Genomic DNA, 21414 nt, shown 5'->3' with positions numbered 1-21414 from the left:
TCCCAAATAACCCGAAGTCACGGCACATCTTCCCCAAAACCCGAGGGCAGCCTGTGAGAGCTCCTCCAGCGCAGGAGGCACCCGCCTCTCCTGTACCGGTACCACGCTGACACAGGGGCACTGAAGCAGGCAGGCAGCTCACCCTGCGGCAGCCAGGCACACAACCAAACCCCTTCCAGCACAGCTTTCTCTAGTCCGTCTGCTCCTGCGGAAGGCAGCGGTCGGTGTAGCACAGGACCGTGCTGTCCTGAGCCTCCAGCAGCACCAGCGCAGCTACAGAGTCAAACCACGAAGCGGGCTTCGTGCTGACGTACAGCACCAGGCCATCGCGCTCTGAGCCACCGCCACAGCTGTCACTCCCGCCAGCACAAAGCACAGGAGGGCAGATGCGGGATGCAGGAGATGCGATGCTACGACACGAGATGCTACAGAGAAACACAAGAGGTGTGAGGTAAAAAGAGAAAACTGGAGCCTCGCTGGGACAGGTCAGAGGACGGAGGCCTTGCGGCCTGCCTCTGGGGCTCAGGCCGGGGCTCAGGCCGGGGCTGGGGGCTCGGGCTGGGGCTGGGGCCGGATTTGGGGTCCGTGCCGGGCGCCCCCCGGCGGCGGGCGCCCCCCGAGCCGCAGGCCGCGCGCCTCGCGCTCCCGGCGGTCTCCTCGCAACGCCGCGGCGGGGGCGGCTTCGAGCGCTTCGATTTGCATAAGCTCCCGCGAGCGGCCAATGGAAGAGCGGCGTTGGCTGAGTCATTTGCATGGGGACGCGCGGCGGCCAATGGGGGCGGCGGGTAGGCGGGCGCCGCGTCCAGCCGCGCGGGGTGACACAGCGAGGGGCCGGGCCGGGCCGGGCCGGGCCGGGCCGCCCGCACCTGACGGGACCCGCCGGGACCCGCCCGCAGCCGCCTCCGGGATCGGGCCCCGGCTCCGGGCGGAGCCGGCCGCGGCGGGAGGATGTCGGTGGCAGGGCTGAAGAAGCAGTTTCACAAAGCCAGCCAGGTAAGGGCTGCGCCTGTGGGGACGGGGAGGTGGCGGAGCCCCGGTGGGGGCACCGGTCCGGGCAGAGCGGCTCCGGCCCCTTCGGCGGCTCGGGGAGGCAGCGGCAGCACCAGCAGCATCAGCCCCAGCCTCTGCCACCTCCGCAGCGGTAGCAGCGGGTGTCCCTCCGGGTCCCCTCCCCTCCTTACGCCCCTCAGCCTCCGGAGCTGCCCCCCTGCAGGAGGGGGCTGCCTCTGGCCGCCCCGGGCTCGTCCTGCCGGGTGCCGGCACCTGTCAGCTCGGGCTGCCGCCGGGTTCGGCTCTGAGGCCTCGCTGCTGTGAGGCTCCAGCTCTCCCCAAAGAGTTCAGTGCCGCTTTCTGCCACAAACTACTGGTGTAGTTTCCCAGCTGGCAGACCGTGCATTTCTCCTATAGGGGGTACCACATGTTTCTAGAGTTTTCCCTTCTTTTCTAGAGGCCGTACTTTATCTTTTCTTGGGTCAACCTTCATCTTCTCCTCACCCCTTTCTCTCCAGTCCTGTTTTCTCTTGTGCATCTTTCGTACTTGTGCGTATTTCTCGTAAGACCCCTTTCACTTAAGCAGCTGGGCTGGTACACAGCGCAGTCGTGCCAGCCCTGCATTGCCGCGGTCGCCTCCAGGAGCGGTGGCAGTGGGATTCTCCTGGTGAAGGGGGCCAGAAGCTCCCGGGAGATCTGTATTTCCCTCGGCTCTCCTTGGTGATAATGACAGTGCTGAAATTCCTGTCTGTAGCCTGTTCGTCAAGTTGGACAGCTGCCCTGGGAGAGGGCAGAGAAAATAAAGGTCTGGAGATGACTTAGCTGTCACTTTTCCAGGTCCTCCTTCAGATATTTGGGCTGTCATCAGCCCAAATGCAGAATGTCTGCTTTGGTTGGGTATAGATATGCTAAATAAATATACCTAACATTTATTTTCACTCCTGTTATTTCTTTCCTGTTATGTACTGATCTTGAAGAATGTCACGAACCTAGATCTTTTAGTCGACTTTCTTTATCTCTTTGCAAAAATGTGGGACTTCCTGGGTAAACAAATTCATGGACAGTTAATGAAAGGTTTTGGCTTTTTTGGCACCTAACATCCCAGCCAGTGATGCAGCCTTTGGTATGGCAAGTTTGTAACTGAAGTAGCAGGAGGTATTTAGCAGAGGAAGTTAAAGAGGTAACCACAACAAATGCTTCCAGTCTAGCAGTTGCAACTGTGTTGCTGCTTGCTTAATCCAGCCCAGATGTCGCATAAACATTTAAAAATAAATAAATAAATACATCTGGGAAGCTGGTAAAGGTAGTAGCCCTGGCAAAATGGAACAACAGAATATACTGAAATTGACAGTGTATTTCCTGAAATGCTGTGGTACGTCTTCTAGTATTTATTACAGCAAGAAACAGGGATGGATAACTCAGATAATAATCTTCTGCTTAGGTCAAAGGTAAAGTTTCCATTTATTTTCAAATGAAGGACTGAGCATGAAATTTAAAGTAAATGGATTGAAAAAGCCTTTCTTTAGGGAAGGCAATGCTGTTTAGTAGGAAGTTCACATGCAGGAAAAAGCAGATACTGGAACTGTTTTTTGTTGTTTTTTTTTTTTTTCATACCTGAGGAACACAGGACACTTCAGAGCTCATTCTGAAAAAAATAACACAAGAAATAGCATATGTACACACACACACACATATATACATATTTACATTCAAACACTTGATCAGTACAGATCTGAATAACTAAGTTATAATCTCTGACTCAGATGTACCCTCATGCCAATAAAGGTACATGGAAAACAATCGTGGAAAGTAACAGAAAATGGGACCGTAAGGGCACCTACAGAATAGAAATATTGCTACTCTGTCTTTTAGCTAAATTCTTTTGCACAATGCTAAAACAAACAAATGCAGAGCGTGAAAGAGATTCCTCAGCAGGGCATTTATAAAATCTCTAAGTACTGTAGGATCACTTAAGGAGATGTATACCTTTGCATATTGAATGGATGAGAGATGCCAAGGGTAACTGTTAACAGCAGACACAAGCATTACTTGGAGAAAGAATGAAATTAATTCCTTGCTTTAGTGTTCCCAAAGGAGAATGAGGGCAGATGACAAAAACTGGCAAATTTCCCAGAGGACATTGAGGAATACTGAAGGGAAGGAGAATTGTGCCAGGACATGTGATTGAGGAATGAGAATAATATTTGAAGGCTGGCAGAACCTAGAGACAGAAAATCTGAAGGATAAAGCAAGTGCATTAAGGCAGTCTGTATTTAACAAATTCATTCAAAAATGTGAATAAATATCAAAGAAGTGACACGATCCCTCTCTTTTCAAAATATACTATTTCCATGCAATAACAGACTTTAATTCCGCTGAAATAGTCTATATTTCAGGTGGAACTGTGGGCTAATATAAATCTGTGTGATCTGTAACTATGTATATATAAAGTAAATCAATATATATTATTTTATGTAGTCTTTCTAACAACCACTTAACTATTGCAGAGCTGCTTTTTTCAAAGGAAATGGGTTTATTTTTCTTTTTTAAAGCCTTCATCTTCTGCATGTCTTGCTTTAGAGACTGTAGGGGAGAAAGGCAAGACATACTTTATGTGTACAGTGGAGGTTTATTCCTTTAATCCTTCTGGAATGTTTGTCTGATTCATGCCAACTCAGTTTATCTAAAGTTGCAGTTAAGTAAATAAGTGTTTACTGTAAGAAAAGGTCAGCAGTTAACTTTTTATGGCTTCTAAAGCCCTCACTGGATCTCAGGCATGACATGCTATTACATCCTTGGTGTAGTAAAAAGTCACCATGTCTCTACGTTTGCAAACCATAAATTCACAGTAAGTGTTCTTTATGGTTTTCTCCTGGATTTTTTTTACTCAGCAGTACTTTTTCCCCCCTGAGAACAGCATGTGTGTATAGGTTTTCACCTAAGTGCCAGTTTGGTAGCAACATTTGGAAGGCAACTCTGAGTTATGTGCATCTGTTGGAGGTGCTGCAATGAATTCTGCACTCTGGAGCGATGTTTTAGCTAGTTTGCTAGGTATCGTAATATCTAAAGGGGTGATTCTACTCCAGTGTCAATACCTTAATAACTGCTTCATCTAGTAGCACAGAACTGGTAGGCCCAAAGCAAGATTATATGTCTGTGGTGTAATAGATAACAGCTTCCAGGTATGCTAGAAATTTCTTTACTATGCTCATTATTTAGGCTACAAGTTTAAATTGAAATGAGTGAACTGGAGTGAGGATCAGCTCTTTTTTTCCTGTCCATCTAATATCAGCGATCATCCCTTGAGTGCTAACTCATTTGGCTAATGAAACATCGAGCAGATCCCCTGTGGCATCTTACCACCTCTCCCTGGCTGGTAAGTGAGGGCAGGCTCTTTCTCAGAGCTGATTAACTCGTGTGCGTGTCTCGTGGAACTCGCCTTTTTTTCTGGTTTTGAATGTTTTTTTCAAATATATATATATATTTTTTTTTTTAAGTTAACCTTCACCGAGTTCTGTTCTTGATGAAAATTTGTCTCTTGTTACTTTCAGACTCTGACATATCTTATCTGTTTTCCTGTTTTCAATCTGAAACCTTTTGATGTAGGCGGGTGTATCTCTGCCTACAGTTTTTGTAGGCCTTGTTCTAATGGTGGCTGTGTATGTGGGATACCCAGATGGTGGGAGGACGGCATCTTCTGATGCATACTAGGAGTATTTTTAGAGTGATTTTCCTGTGTAGAAAAACAGTAAGTATAGAGAGCGAATAAGAAAGTCTTAATAGTCAGCAGCTGCTCTTATAGTTTGTGCTGTGCTCTTAAACTACAGCCAGGCTGGTATCTCACTGTAATGGTACGTGATTTTTTTCCAAGTAGTTGGAGGCTAGTGAGTTGAGAACCTCCTTCCCCTGGGGTGTTTTGGAAGCTCAGCCATGATGCTGGTGTCGGAAATCTGTTGACCACGTATGCTTTTTTTTTTTTTTTTAAATAATTAGTTGTGCTAAAAGTCTGTGTATAGCTGCAGTCTCAGTATCAACAACTTATTCATAGTGTATTTCTCAGGCTTAGCTTCTCAGAGATGCTAAAAATTATTACTTTTGTGAGAAACATGTGACTGCCTCTTATTCTGAATATCTTATTTGTAACGTAAACCTGAGCAGGGATTGTTAGTCAATGCAGATTGGTTTCTTAAACCTGTTCCTGTCAGTGAAGAAGGATAGGGTAATGCTGTTCAGGAGCTGACTACTGTCTGTAGATAAGCATAAAGATGAACAGATTTTCTAAGAAAAATGTAGTTGTTACAACTTTTTTTTTTTTTTTGTCTTCTGAAAGGGATTTAACTTAGAGCAAGAAAGTATATGCTCTGGGCACTCCTCTCTTATATATCCTGAATGGTGTTTGTCTTTTCAAGTAGTCATCTATTTTTAACAACGTTTTTGAAGGCCTTTTTCTATGGTGTGGTGTTTTCTTTGTTTTGTATTTGTTTGTTTTCCTGCTTCTGGCTATCACCAACAGTTACAAGGATGCTTGTTTTTCTCTCCCAGGTTTCTGCTATTACTCCAGTGATTTATGTGGCATTGTGATCTGATCTGCTGGACTGAAATCAGATCAGAACTGAGACCTTATTATATGGAATAGTCTTGCTGATTGGGTTTTGCTTTGTTTTGTTTTCCTGACTAGTGTTCCTTTCTGTAATGTTATGATACTAGCCCAGACATAATATTTACAATTTTTGAAGTCCATGTTGACCGCATTAATACACAAAAATTTTATTTACACAAGTATTTGCTTCCAAACAAACTTGAAGTACTTTGGTAAACTGAGGAAGAGACAAACTTTATACAAAGAAAAACTGAACTTGCCACTGGGACACAAAAAGAAAGTCTTTATTGACTGGCAGATTTCTATCCTAGGTCTAGAAGCTGTTATCATACAGTCTGAGAGATACTGTTCTTTTACATCCAACCTGGATTGGGCACGATGAATTCAAGACCTCAGCAGAGAGAGGTCTCTGAGCTTTTATTAAATAATTTGAGGTATCCTTTGGTAAAACTGTAAGAATTATGGTGGTAGGACAGCAGGGAAAAGGATGTTAGCATTTAGTTTATTGTCTGAGATGTTTTGAAATGGATAATTATAATTCTTGTACATGGTTCAGAAAGAAGAATAAACCCTCAGACACTGTCAAGGACAAAAAAAATAATAAAATAACATTCCTCTATGTACATGTAGATATCAAATTGGTCAGTATTGTTTATCTTTACCTGTGTTGTGGCTGGGCACTCCTGTTATGTAATCCAGTCATTATAAAACTATGCGGTAGATGATACACTGCTCATCTTTAATTCCTCAGATGATGAGAGAAGAAGCTGAAGCTCTATGTAAAGCTTTCAAGGCTTGTTAGTATATAGAGTATTTGTTGAGGTGTTTTCGTTGTTGGTTGGTTGATTGGTTTGTATCTTTTTGCTGGAGAGCTTAGTTCTTGCAGAAGAAGTCCTTGCATTACATATTATTTCAAATCAAAACTATTAACCTGATGTTGGGGGGGAACATGCTCCTGTGGCAAAGATCAGCTGTCATTTGTATGTGACAGGGGGAGGGCATGTGCTAAGGGGACAGTAATCTGCACTTCACCCCTCTTCCTTTGGCAATTCTAGGGGTGGCTCACTTTTGGTTTCCACAGCCGACTTTGGGTTGTGCAGCCAACCCTGCTGAAAATGAAGTTTGTTTCCCAGGACCAGAGTATTTGGCTAATAGGTAGGAAATATGAAGACAGTTCATCATGGCATGACACTGGTTTTCCATATTAAAAATATGTCTCAAAGAGCTGGGATGAGGGAGAAACTAGCTCTCAGGATGTAGGTTTATGGTTATATTTACAATTGTATTTGTAACTTGCCTGCCAGTAAGGCATAACTGTATTAAAAAGAAACTTTGAGGGCTACGGTACTCAGCCAGCATACAAGTTAGCAAATACATTTGTATGGATCATCTCTGCTGCAAGCTGGGAATCTAAGAGCTACAATCTAAGCAGCTACAATCTGGGAGGAGGTTAGTTACATTTTACGCATACTGTATTTATTTGTGAAAACTGAATAGCCTTGCAATAGCAAACAGTAGAGCATGATGGAATTGAAGCTGAACTTTCTCCTTGAACGCATCTCCTTTTATAGATTCTTGGCTTTGCTGAAGAGTTTTACACAGGCATCCTGCAAGCTGGAGCTGAGCTGGCACTCCGTCCTTAACTCCTGCTGTTGCCTGAGTCATTGCGGCACACGCTGGGTAATACATTGCAGTGCAGTCTCTTGAGAATCCTGCAATGCTGAAAAACAGACAAGTGAAGCACAGCAATCGCATTGCATTAAGGTTTTCTTTAGTATCATTAGCTAAGTGATACTCCAAGTTGCTTAAATATCCTAAACAGATACATTTCTACCACAAAGTTGCATTCCTGTATAGAATTCAGGACAGCCTCTGTAATATACATCCAGGAGGACAAATTCTGCTTTGTTATGCTGATAGAAATCTGGGCTGACTCAGTGTAGTGTCTCTTACATAGGCATATGCAGCATAACTGACAGCAGAATCTGGCCGATAAAACCTCAGTCTTCTTCCTATTAATATGAGAAAGTTGTGTATATTCTCGATAGACTGCAGCACAATATAGCTGCAGTTCCAGAACAAAGTATTGCTGAAGAATAGAAGTGTTTTAATATAGCATTTTGTCTCCTCTGCTACCCGAAGACCAATACTTTCTATAAATGTGTAATTCAACTTTCAAAATATGTCCCATTCGTAATACCTTCTGCAAAAACCCTATAAAAAACAAGCTTTGGTTTATAATGATACCATTAAGAACAGACTGCTTCTATTTATGTTAATGCCACTTTCACCCCAGAGTATTGTGATAGTCTAATTCTGTGCTGTGCTGTTTTCTCATTGTTAGGCTTTTTCCTGTTCATGGAAAGGAAGCCCCTGATGGAGTTCTATGACTAGCTGAGAGCTGAAGATGCAGGATTTAACAGTGCTTTTAACAAGACCAGTTAGAAAAGGGCTAATCTAGTGTTAGAGTACACCTTGAATTCTATTTTGTAGAGCTCTAGTGTCATATCACTGTACTTGTTTCTATTATTAAAGTTATATGCATTGATGGGAGAATATACTCTTTAATTTCCTACAACATCTCAAATATCAGCAGCTGTGTATGTGAAACACAGAAATAACTTGGCCTTGCCTGCTTCTATTCAAAGGACAATGCCAAGGCTCTGATGAGTGTTAGTTCTGTTTCTGTACTATGCTAATGAAAGTACGTTTTTGGTTTTGTACCTGTGTTTAATGAACTGCAGTGACATTAGCCTGGTTAGGAACTGGACGTGATTATAAAATCGAGGACTCAAAAGAAATGGGTTTTTAAAATTCTATTATTGACAGAGTTTCTGACCTTGTGCATTCAGTTTATAGATATAAGGTGAAAAAGTCATGAAAATGTCATTTTTCTTTAAAAAAAAAAAAGAAAAAGAAATACAACAGTAAAACCAATATAGACAGACCTAGGTAGTAACAACCTCCTTATTCCCTTTGGCGTGCTTGGCAAAGGCAGGTAGGTCTCAATGTTCCCATTTTTTATTTTTTTAAAAAATCATGTGCAAATAAGTAAGGTACTTGCAAGTGCCATGACTTCAAGGTTAAGAAGCCCATCAATGACAGACCCAAAATTAGATTATATGTTTCTGGACTACAGATGCAATGTCCAGTTGTTAGAAATTCTACCTTCAAACGTTGTTAATATTTGTAAAGGTGTCACAAAGAACTTTACGTTCACTGTGGGTTTTTTGTTTGTTTGTTTTGCTTTTAATCTTTCAGTTTGCATAAGATTTAGGGATAAATACAAAATATAGATATGAGTTTGGATTAAAGCTCACATATAAATATGGTGTAATTCCATTGACCCAGAGAAAGTTCAGCTGAACTGAACATGGCATTTTCACCTAACGTTGCTGTTTTTAATATCCTTCTGGGACTGTTAAGCAATGGTTTAGAGATTAGGATTTTCAGATAACAATATCTCCGCAGCAGAGAATAAGTGGAAAAAAATATTAGTTAGTGCACTAAATAACACGTGTGATTGGAGGTCAGAAACGCATTGTTTTGATTCAGAATCGTGAACTTCCTTTTTGCAGTCCCATTGAGAGAGCTAGAAAGTGAACTTTGGTGCCTGTGCTGCCTCCAAGGCCAGAGAAGGTTGCGCCCATGGGAACGCTGCACCTTTCCCACAGGGAATGTTGCACCCGGCAGCTTGGCTTCTGGCTCACAGTAGGTGTGTGCATGGTGGGGGAAAAGAAACCCCATGAAAGTAAATAATTAATCAAAGCCTCTAACTTTACATCAGTTCAGAACCAGCAGTTCCAGTCTGCTCTCTAGAAATTCCTTCCAAAGAAAATAATGATAAGGTTCCTGAAGGCAGCAGCTTGAATGCTGCTTGTGGTGTAAGCTGCTTGGATGTCTGCCTGGCGGCACTGGAACACAGCAACTGCTAGTTACCTTCAAGATTAGCTGTTTATCATTTTATGGCTTTAACATCTGAACACTCCCTACCTGGTTTTTCCCTGTAAATTGTAATAAATTTGAACTACTTTGATGTTGGATGTGGGACTTCTTTTTCCCCCCCCTTTTTTTTTTTTCCTTTGAGGGAGGAAGGAGGAGGTTAGCAAACTAAACCTCTTCACTTCCCCAATCTGTGCTACAGCTCTCCACATGCTCTAAGACCATTTACATTATTTCTCAGTGGAAGGAATAATTTCTCCCTCCCTTCTACTGTTTAATGTAAGGTTGTGCTACTGCCTGTCACTGTATTTAAATTTAATGGGAAGGAAAACTTCTGTAGTGAAGAGTAGAAGAGAGGCACACAAACACAAGTGAACTGCAAGCTTAGGCAGGAAAAGTTACTGGCAGAAATGGCTTCATATTTGAGGAAATAGGTTGCAAAAGAGGCTTCTAGTTAAATATAAATAACTTTGCTGGGTACTTTCTCTCATCAGCAGTTATGGTCTATGGGTTTTTCCATTTTCCTCAAACTTTCTCCTTGGTTACTTCTTTCTAAGCTTGGTCACAGTGGTTGTCCAAATGTTGTCTGAGTTTATGTTCAGTGATGATCCCTTCCTGTGCAGAAACTTTCATTTATTTCGTTGTCTGGGCCAGGCAAAGGGGCACTGCACGCAAAGGGACTGAGGACGCTGATAAAACCCCAATGGGCTGAGCTGCCGGGCGTGGAAATGGGTGATGCCAGAGCGTGGTGGCTGGTTGCCCCTCTGGGTTTGTGTGGTACCGGTAGGTGAGGTGGAGGAAGTGCTCTCCTCCTCTGTACGCCTGTAACAGGCAGCATTAAACTGAGTTTGGCCTCCAGTGTTTGCGTCAGGGGCTTCTGTGCCTGATTCTCCAGCAAATTAGGATGTGCAGCTTGCAAACCTGATTTGTCACCCGGAGTGGGGAGAATGTTGTATTGAGTGGGGAGGACCAACAACAAACAGTGATAAATTGGCTACGTGAATGAAAATACTGTGGGGAATGTTGGCCCTTATCTTAACTGATTTGGTTTTGGTTCGATTCTTCAAGTCTCTGCCCTTTTGTTTTCCCTGCTCCATTTGCCATCACACACCATTTCGTTATAGAAGTTTGTTGTTCCAACTTCACTCTGCTGTTTAATATGCTCTCTAAGAGAGATTCCTTCATTTCCCTTCTATTATATAAACTATTCTAATTACGCAAGCATTTAAACTATATTTTCTGTTACAGTATCTTCTTTCTACTGAATATTTTTCTGCAATTCCTTTGGAGACTGAAAGGGAGTGTAACTTTTTATATCATCAAAATGGATCTTGCATAGTTTCTACAAAGTGCATATCTATTTTCCTTTTTTTTTTTTTTATATGGTCATAAGCCATGAAGTTTTTCTCCCTTTAGATATTCCTGGCTTATAATGATGCACTTTCACTGAGACAAACAATAAAAAAACAAATGATATATTTTGGATCTATTTAGATCTATTCTGGATCTATTTAGGTGGTGGGAAAACGAACAAACAAAAAACAACAACAACAACAAAACCAAATCAATTTCCATCTGAGGTCTTGATTCCTGTAATTTATCAAAAATATATTTGGGACTTGAGAAAGCTTTTGACTAATGGCTTAGCTCAGTCCTACTGAAATCAGGTGAAGACCTTGAACACTACAATGAGAGGTGAGGAGAGCAGACTGTCATATACTGGAAATAATTTCTGCTTTTCCCTGTCTCAATTTTTGTGTCAGGTAGCTTTGGTGGGCTCCCTGAGCCCCCAAGGTAATCTTGTAAAACAAGGATGTAAATAAGTTAACACAGATGGAAAGAAGCTTCTGCAATTACAGATTGGACCCAACCTAAATGTAGATGTTGGAGTAAAGTGATTGGAGTTCCCAAAGACATTGCATTCTTGTTTTTATGACTGATGAAATCTATGATCTGTATTCAAAAGTCGAGATCCTACTTAATTATCTACTTGTAGAATCAAGGAATTGCAACTGCATCCATGTCACCTAGGAACTGTCCTCTTACTTAATGGTCCGTGCAGGTCAAATGAAGCAGATGGTTGCAATGTGCTGTTCCCATTGGTGCTTAAATGCGAGGCCAGGAGGCTTCAGCAATGTCTTTGGATGTGCCTTGTTAGTGGTAGAGGAATATTTTTCTTGTTTCCAGGTTGCTTCTGAAGTTGGAACAAAGGACTTTTACAAGGTGGTTTTAGTTTTTAGGTTAAAAAAAATAAAGCTCTTCATTTTGAAGTATATGTGTGCTTTTGCTGTTAAGATGATACCAGTAAAATCTTGAAATGCATGAAGATTTAAAATTCCCTAAAGCTCATAGGTGTGAATTGTCTTACCTCTCTCTGCCTCCGATAGCTCCAAGCCCCAGTTTTATTGTGCCTAAATGGAAATTGATGATAGCATTTCCATTATTTCGTAGAGCTATAGCGTGCGTCTGTAACCTGCCTTTAAGCCTTCGAAGAGGAAAAACTCCCCATAGATAACCTCAGCCTGAAATATATTTGTGAGACATTACTTAGAAGACAAACAGTTTGGAAAACAGTCTCTGGAGAAATATTTCTGAGCAAACACTGCTTAGAGAATAACTGAAATTCACTGTGTGGAATGACACTTGCCCGGAGCAGTGCTGCTGTGCAGCTGACTTTCTGCCAAAGGTCTAGGCTGAATTGCTGCGTGCTTTCTTTATCAGAAATATTCATTGCTTCTTACGTTGCTTTATTGACACTGACCTAGTGGAAGCAGTCTTTAGAGTCTCTCCATTAGCTCTTGTCATACTTGGGAGTTGTAGTCAGATTAGTGCGGGGTTGCAGAAATTAATGGGATTTCTGAGTGGGATTGCACCCTGCTGCAGAGAAGAAAGAACAAGTTCAGACTGAGAAGGCTGGTGCTAAGGATAGCTTGCATAACAGATTTGTGACTTCGCGCTTAGCACCTCTTTGTCTATCAGCATATTTGGGAAGCAGCCAGAAGACTAGTACAGATCTTCTAACTGATGAACAAAAGGTTTGTTGATACAAGGGGAAAAGATGCACATAAATATAGCTACTCTCGTACAAAAGTAGTAATGCTTCTACGAATTGCTTTTTTGGGGATTATATCAAAATTGCATTTGTTAAGAAAATGAGGACAAGATTTTGCAAAAAATGGTGAGATTTTTATGGCCTCATCTTGACAAGTTTTGACAATTTTTGTGATGCTTTATTCAAATTTACACAACATTGGAAGAATTGTAGCTTTTGAAAAGCCTATTTTCAGGGGGAGGGAAAAAAAACCTAATGAGACTTTTCAAAAGTAAGTTATTAGTCAAAAACATTCTAATAAAAAAAACAAACCCATAAAAATCACCAATTAAGGTTTTGCAGAAAAAGGAACACCAAGTGTTGGTGATGGATTTATTTATGGAAGTGTTTATTTGTTTTAAATAAATTCTATTTAAAAAAAATAAATAAGAAAAATAATTTCCAATGAGGGGCTTATAAATATCTAAAGCAGGAGAAAATTTAAATAACAAACTATAAGGAGAAAGAAGTTTGAACCAATTACGTGTGCCACCTTGTATGATCTGATGAATTACCCTTGCATCTTCTGTATCAATGTTACGTGTGAGAAGTATCTTTAAGCCAAACCCCCAGATGTCAACATCTTGGGGTCTGGTTTAAATCCTAAATCAGGGCTAGTGGTATATGCCAAGCTCTAGAGCCATATTGAAACTAGGGGCTCCGAGAGCCCCACGGATGAAGCCTGTATCAGGTTTCACTGAAGACAGATATTGCTACCTAAATAGCCCTGAGCAGTGCTCTTAGCCTCTGGTTTAGGATAGATGCAGGCAGATGGGCTGGAATATATTTGAGCTGCAGGCAATGAGTAGCCCCTTTGATTGCTCAAAATATTGTGCAAATGTTACCAAAAATCACCAATTGCTCTATTGCCATAATCCAAAATGTAGCTGTCGAATGAAATGGGTCCTGCAGACATTGTTGGAATATATGCCAGTCAGGGTGTTAATTTGCTCCCTTTATTATACATGGCACGTCTTCAAGGGGTTGAAAAGTGGCAAATCTTGCTTTTCTTTGTACTTACTTCTTCAAGCAGAAATGATAAATTTTGGAAAACTCTCTGTGATTCTGTATGCTAAGTACTTTAGAGTTGTTTATTAATAATTAAGCATATATCACTATGTGTATTCTTAATTATCATATGACTGATGAAAATTGAAAAAGCTGCATCTACTGCTTTGCTTGGTAAGAAGAATGCAGGACTTGTGACACTCATTGCAAGTGAGCTTGTAAATGATTGAGATTTGCCCTTCAGTGATCTCTTAAACTGCAGCTAAAGGTTCTTGTTAAGTGGGCCTGGGTATGGTTTGCTCCTGATAGGAGTACTGCATTTTTGTAGGAATTACTTGGTACAAACCCATGCACTGCTATAGAGGAGGACTCTGTAAAGGTCTGTGTTGTTCTCTGTGTAGATTATACTTAAAACATTTTTCCAGCTTTACGTGTTTTCCATTTAAAGTTGAGATTTGACAAAGTTTGATAACAATGAAATACAGATAATTCTGTGTGGAATTTCCTGTCCCCGTGCATGACGTCTGTGATGCATTTCTGCAGCGCTGCTGTAGCCACCAGAAAGAATTGGACCTCCTGGAGATGCAGGGCAGTGCCTGCCTGTCTTAGAAGTGTGGACTAAGAAACCCCATTGCTCCAACAGCATTTCAGGTTGTGGTATTGCATGTAACAAAGTGTTGCTGCCTAAAACCACTAATGTCTTTTGAAATGGAGTTCATGAAAATGAAGTAAAAATATATGGTGACTTCATCTCTAGACGAGTCACAGAGATAAAAATAATATTTATACTTTTAAAATTGTGATACCTAGAGTTTGTCATTTTCTAATAAGTGAATGAAAGGAGCATGGATTATTAAAAAACTTACACAAGAGTGTTTGAGACTTGTTTGTTCCATTTAGGTTTTGCAACTCATCATGAGCACAGGTTGCATCAGCAAGGAGAAGAATATATCTTAAGTCCTTCTGTTTTTCCCTTGGGTATATTTGCTAAAGGCCTCACATGAAGTCAAAAGTGCTGCAAAGCTGCTGGGAGCGTATTTTTGAATTTTTCAAAATATTTGAGTGATGAGACCGTGACCCCATTAAAAACTCACTTATGTCTGTAGTGGACCCAGGAACAGGAAGCACATTGCTTCACAGTGCTCTGATGCTGAACATGAACTTAAGGGCCTGTGAAAACTGTCAGATGAAACAGCTTCAAAAAACAACCAAAAACCACTCAAGCAGAGGAGCTCAAAAATCATGCTGTTTCAAAGGGAAAGTAGTCCCTGTACAGCAGGAACAGGTGGGTTACCTTGAGTAGGATGTACCAGGGAATGACTGTGTGGCAGAATAATGTGGGTATTTCACAATATACTAAAACTGGTGGGAACTACAGGGCTGACTGCTCAAAAAGTCAGAATGACACCACTTAAATCAAAATGATCCGCAGTAAAAAGTAAGGGAAGGTGGTGGAATTATCAATGCATTTTATAGTGACTTAATAAAATACACAGGGTTAGTGTGAGCACTAAAAATGTAAGCAGTAGTTTAATAACATTGAAGGACAAATCTTTAAGGTGGTTCTGTGGGAATGGAGCTCAGTAAGAATTACTGCCTGATGGAGAGGAAAGCAGTTTCTGACAGAGCAATAAATAGAGATTATTCGTCACTTTCCATGCACCCAAGGTATACCTGCTGATAAGCATTATGCTGAAGCAGTGATGAGCAATAGTATGCTAATGTGAGGAGAAATTAATTCTAAACCAGAGCGACCAAAAATTATGATTTTGACTGCCAATATATCTGGCTTCATACAACTTCTGTTGACAGTCTTGTTGCTCTGCTTCCTCTGTACAGCTCACTAGGGAGCTCAGTAGTGGATGATTTTGACCACATTTTTCATTGATAATAGATTCACTAAAACTGACACTTTAAATATGGCAGGGCCAAGGAAATGTTTGCTTTATCCATATACATAGTCGTATAGTAATGTCTAAAACCCAAAATGGCACTCCTAGCTATTTGCAGTGTATCTTTTAGTGTTAGCAGCTCTTACATTTAGACAAATTCAAGAATGCTTTACCCAAATGCATAAACTTTGAGCTTAAAGCTGTAAATCACTATAAAAGTGCCCGCATCTTGTCTACATTATTTCTCCTGTGGTTGGTCTCATCAAGTATTGATATTTAGGAATATTTGTCAGTTAATTTCTAAGACTCAAATTTACTGTTTGTGATGTTGCATGTATAATGAGATTGCTTTGAATTGAATGAAAGTGATGTAAGTATATTCTGAGTTTACAAAAGCATAATTAGGTCAGCCCCAAAACGGAGAAAAAATCCCTGCCCTTTTCCTAGCCCTTACTTGGACAGGGCTCTCTGGCACCAGTTTTGATTAAATGTTATATTTTGGCCTCATGTGGGCATTGAGAATATACTCAAGGCATGAACTTAGGAAGAAATGGCACGTGCTCTGTGTCAAAATGAGGCCCAATGTATGGAGCCTTGCAAAAAAGCAAATATTTTGTTTTAAATGGGTTTTCAATAAAGCCGTCTAATATGCAGAAATCTTTGGTCATGAAAAATGTGGCAGGGCAACTGGATATTCATGAATTATGCAGTGCAGTTAAGTGTTTTCCAGAATAAAAAGTGATTTAAATGTTTTAAGGATGTTAATTGCCCATTCTGCACATGCAAGCCCTGATTTATGTGTTGACTGATTTCTCTTATTTGAAGAACTAAGATTTATTTTTATGTTTGAAATGATGTAAAAGACGTAACACTAGCAAATGTCACTCTAAGAGAAAAAATGTTGCAATAGGCTATTTCTTAAGGGCTCTCATGAAGTCACTTGGTACTGGACCCAGTGGCAGGGCGATACAGCGGGCTTTGCTTCCATGAAGCCATCAAGTATTTGCTCAGCTTTACGTGCATGGCCAGCTCTGGGACTGTTTCTGTTCTCAAAGCTGGCTAAACCCCTCCTGAGCTGAGGCCTGCACTATAATCAGTGAGGTATTTAATGTGAGCTTTCCCGAGAGCCAGTGGGAGCCATTTTACATGAATAAGCTAGGGTAGTTTAGCCTGAGAAAAGAATGAAGGATCCATTTTCTGGGGTTAATTCCAGGGCATTGTGCTGGAACGGGTCAGACGATGTGATGGGAACACCAAGTGCAAGAGACTCCTTTAATAAGGGGCTATGACTCAGAGCAGCGCACTCTTCCAGGATTATGAGTGACAGTGTGCCAGCATTTCTAGAATGAGGCAAAGCATAGATTTTCACTAGATGGAGTGGAAATTGCTACGTCACGTGATGAGGACAAAAATAAAGAAGGTATTGCACTGACAAGGTAATGTCAAGCTTGTTTAGTTTAGGACAGAGAGAGGTTATTAAAGAAGTCAGACTGCTGAAGTGCATAGATTGTTTTGTTCACTTGTATCTTTGCACTGTGTGTGCAAGCCCTGCGTTTAAGGCATCAGCTGAAGCGACTGGATTCCATCAGGCTGAGGATACAGCTGCGTGGCAACTTGCAGCAGCCTAAATCTAGGCCATTGTGGCCTCGCTCTACCCCCGGGGTGAGCTCCTGCCCACTTCCTCACATCAGCTCGGCGTGCTCGTGTGATCACACGCTGAGCTGATGGAGGATAGATGCAGCCTGGCCATCTGAAAGGGAACCCAGCTGAAACGTGTGGTTAGTTTTCAGATGGATTAGCTCACACAAGTGGCACAACAGCCAGTGCCAGTGCAAGGGAAGTCTCGCCAGGGAGGAGAAGGATTTAGAAAAGGCTAAGCAGCTGTGGAAAATACCTTAATGAACATTTTGTCTAAATTCAGAGTAGAATAAACCGTGCTTTGTAAGAGACCTGTATCTCATGGAAGTTCTGGATGATGAGCCAACAAGAGATCTCTGCTACCAGTTTCCCCCGGCTTTGGAGGTGACCATCATGACTTTGGTAATAATGGCAGCACTGCCAGCCATTTAATTTACAAAGCCTTTGAGTGGTAGGGCTTATGCAATGAAATCCCAGAGCCTTCACTGTGACTTCAGTGAAAAACTGAGAATGCTGTTGTGTGAGGGGAAAAAAAACAAATATGCTTTCAGAGGAGGGGAGGAGGAGCTTGTTTCAGCTGTGAGGAGCACCAGGGGAAGGAAGTTCTGCTCAATTAGAGTGGGGACCAGCGTGACGAATGAAGTAGAATGGACACAGAAGTTAGGGTGAGGTTGTAAAAGGACTTTAAAGTAGCAAGAGGCAATCTGAGCAGTAAAAGATAAATGTGGTATAACTTTTCACGTTCTTTCAATACTCTTTGGATAAAACTATGTCATAAGGGGCCACTCGGACAATTACTTGTTCGCATCTGTAAAAGCAATCTTTAAATTTAGTCATGAGAGTCTTCTAACATAGAAGCATCTTAGATGAAGCAGGAGTTGGAGTAACTATGACAATAACGTGAAGGGTCCTTGTATTACTTGGAAAGGAAGCATGTAAAGGAGTAATTTAAATCTCTGATTTTCAGGGTTTTGTTTTATAGTATAATCACCTTTTCTCATCTTCTCAGTGGGCATGTATGAGTAAGCCAAAAGGAAGCCACACCTTACTTATAAGCACAGAGAATATCTGTAGAAAGAGGGATTGTTTTAAAGCCAAATCAGGATTGTACCGTTGCCAAGTGAATTTTTGCACTGGGAGCTTTAGAGGGAGGAAGAAGTGCTAATGTGATAACACCCTGTGGAACTTGCTCTGCATCTAACTTGTCATTCATAGCTCTAGCAAGTATGTGTGGAGAGGAGAAAGGACAAAATATTGCCTGCTTGTTCTACATGAAACAAGACACCTAACGAGAAGCAGGAAGTGGTGCTGTTAAGTCCCCACCAGTGAGGTTTGCTGCTTGTCCTTTGTCACCCTGCAGGAGGACTGCCTCTGTGTGGTGCACCACCACCACTTGTCTGCCCGTGTATTTTGGCTGGATAAGAGAGGGCCAAACAGGTCATAGTTTGAAATTAAAATCCCAAAAATTTACTTTCCAAAGAAACTCAGACTTTTTTTTTTTTTAAAAACAGAAGTTTGGAACTGAGTGAGGAATCAGTACAATTGGAAAAGGGAGGAATGATATTAACTTATTAACTTAAGAGTTTTGGATGGCCCTTTGATGTCTTTCCACTTGCATCTTTAGGATATGCTCAGTTCCACAAGCGGCAAGATTTTAAACCGATTAAGGAACAATATTTTAGATATGCAGAAAGAAATTCTGGAGTAAAACGTTGTTTCTGTCTGTGTGAAGCACTATGATTTCATGTATGTCATTGTTCTTGGCTACATGACATCTCAGATCAATGAACTTGATTTTTTTTGTCCGAGACTTCAGCGTAATCAGGTTTTCTCATTAAAAGCATTTGCATCTTCTCTTTTGAAACGTTGACAGTCTCGAGTCTCACACTTTATTATCGCTGTATGGTCCTAATAAGGCATTAAGATGGAATAATGTGTCTTCATCTAAAAATGTAGATAAGTCAGTTTGTTTTAGTATATTTGAATTCTTACAAAGATGTTTTCCTTTTGAGATGTGTATTTTCAATTACTTTCAATATACTGATTTATAAATGCATGTGTTGGCAACAGTGTTGAGTTCTTTGGGAAACACAGTGGAGATTTGTCAGGGAATTGTTCAAGGTTTTGGAATACAAAGTAGTTTTTGTTGTACAATGCATGTGCTGAAGAATAGCTTTAGCAGACAAGTTTGACTAAAACACCCAGTAATGCCACGCCGTGTCAGTGCCTGGTGCAAAATGACTCACTCTCTATAGAAATGTAAAATCGCATTATAGAGTCCAGAGTCTTGCACTTTATTCATATATGGACAAGAAATTCCTTTGTCCACAATACTATGCTTTTCTTCAATATCTGTATGCATTTAATTTAAGCTCATAGACACCGTGCTGAGTACTGGTGTACACCCCATCTCGTGCAAGTGATCTGTTTGATTATCATTTTTCTCTGGTTTCTGTAGATTCAATATTTTACTGTCCTTTTTCTTTTTCTTTCTTTTTTTTGTTTTTTTTTTTTGGTGATTGCAGGTGAGCTATGGTTGTCAAACTGGAATGGCTGTTGTGTAACGTAGAAATACTGGCCTCAGAGATGCATTAATTTGGGCTTGTCTCATTCTATTACTCGTGTTCTGTCTGAACAGTTGTAATGAATGGGAAAGGTTCTTTGGTGCTGCTTTGAAGGACCATAGCAAGAAGCCATCAAAGGGCTGTACGCAACCCTTCTGTGCAGAGCTCTGGAACAAGCATGGAGAAAGCACGTGTGATGGTTACTGGAGCTCCATGGTTTGTACAAGGGCACGGAGATGAAGGCTTTACTTAGGAACAGGATTTTGCTCTCTGGAAGGGGGTTGTATTTTGGTACATGTAAATTGGACTTATTGGAGGAAGGAATGGGAGATGTAGAAATCTGAACAACTATGGGATGGACTCAGCCTATGAAATGTACTTCTTGGTGGTTTTGCTGCCTCCGATGTTCGGTAGCTCCTGAGGGCATCAAGAATAAAAGCACTGTGGTTTAGAAATTCTTATGTGAAGCGTGTGTTGCTTGCTTTTTCATTCCACTGATGTGGTCAAACAGTGAAAGTTACAGTGCTCGTAGGAGGTGCTGAGCAGGCCTGGTGAGGTACCTGGGAAGGATGTCAAGTCTAATACAGATTTCAGGTTAAAAGCATCTGAGCTGAGGGTTCACCACATCCAAAGGAAAGACTTCAGATCATACCGTGTGCCACAACTGTAGAGCTAGAAACACTGCTATGCCCAGATTCAGCTGGTTTAAAAGGTGGCGGGACCCAAAGGTAAAAATCCATCTTCAGGGTAACGGCAGAACTACAGCAGGTTGGCTGGGCAAGTTAATAACGAGTTCCATTAACCTTTGGGTGGTCCAGCTCATTTGTGGGGGACTAGAGAGGGTGGAAAGAACCCTGTGTTTGAATTGTTCTTTATTTAACTCCTTTGAGCAGAGTGCTTTGGGAAGCAAATGCCAGGCCTCGCTGCAGTTGAGATGTTGTGCTAGCTCTGTTGCTGTAATCAAGCTTCTGCTCGGTGACAGCTGCTCTTTTTTTTTTTCCCCTTTAAATGTACAACACATTTCTTTTCATGTTATTCAGTAGCTAGTGCTTAAGCTCTGTGCTAATGCTTAAAAAGAATAAAGAATGCATGTAATTAGGAAGCTGAGAAAGCTGCTATATATTATGGGAAAGAAAGAAAAGATGGCGCTTTTACAACTACAGTTGAGGGTCTTGCCAAGATTATCTGCATATGGTTACTGATTGCTTAATATTTTCTGTCAAAGAAGCTTATTAAAGGAAATTATATTAAACAAGTACTGTATGTGTTGTAAGAGAAAGAACTTGGCCTTTCAGGTTTTGAAGTGATGGAATACATTCCTTTAAACATTTTCTGCTAGAATAATATTAAATATTATGTATGCTTCTATCTCATGTATTTGTCCAGTAACCTTAACTCATAGAGCTCCAGGGTCCGACCCGAAGCTTAAATCCCAAAGGGTTTTGCTGACAGACCTGAAGGCAGGAGCAGACTCACGTCCCCCTTCAAAACAGAAGGGTTGAATTCACGCTGATGGCGTTTTGTCTAAGTGACAGTGCTCTGACTGGAGCCCTGTGCCGCTGCAGGTGATTTAGAGCTCGGGCTGTGCTGCGTTTTTGGAACCTGGCGTTACAGTGCTTTACAGACTGCTTGGCAAGTAGCTGCTCGCAGTTAATATAACTGGTGACACTTATCTGCTGTGTTCTTAAG

At 41.4% G+C, this 21414-nt stretch overlaps 1 protein-coding gene across 2 annotated transcripts in view; it reads left to right on the top strand.

Moving 5' to 3' along the window:
• The first annotated feature begins 832 nt into the window (after window positions 1–832).
• Window positions 833–21414, top strand: part of SH3GL3 (SH3 domain containing GRB2 like 3, endophilin A3) — a 55946-nt gene continuing 35364 nt past the window's right edge. The window contains exons 1-2 of one of the 2 annotated variants that reach the window (XM_048071876.2): window positions 864–993; window positions 4210–4366. In XM_048071876.2, coding sequence (XP_047927833.1) covers window positions 4316–4366 — 51 coding nt within the window. In that variant the 5' untranslated portion in view covers window positions 864–993; window positions 4210–4315. Of the gene's footprint in view, window positions 994–4209; window positions 4367–21414 lie in introns of both variants that reach the window. The other variant, XM_048071877.2, reaches the window with a different exon arrangement.

Source organism: Anser cygnoides, chromosome 11 (genome assembly GCF_040182565.1).
Source record: "Anser cygnoides isolate HZ-2024a breed goose chromosome 11, Taihu_goose_T2T_genome, whole genome shotgun sequence".
In the NCBI taxonomy this organism is placed as follows: domain Eukaryota; kingdom Metazoa; phylum Chordata; class Aves; order Anseriformes; family Anatidae; genus Anser; species Anser cygnoides.
Note: the sequence above shows the minus strand (reverse complement) of the source record. Positions and strands in the feature narration are given on the sequence as shown.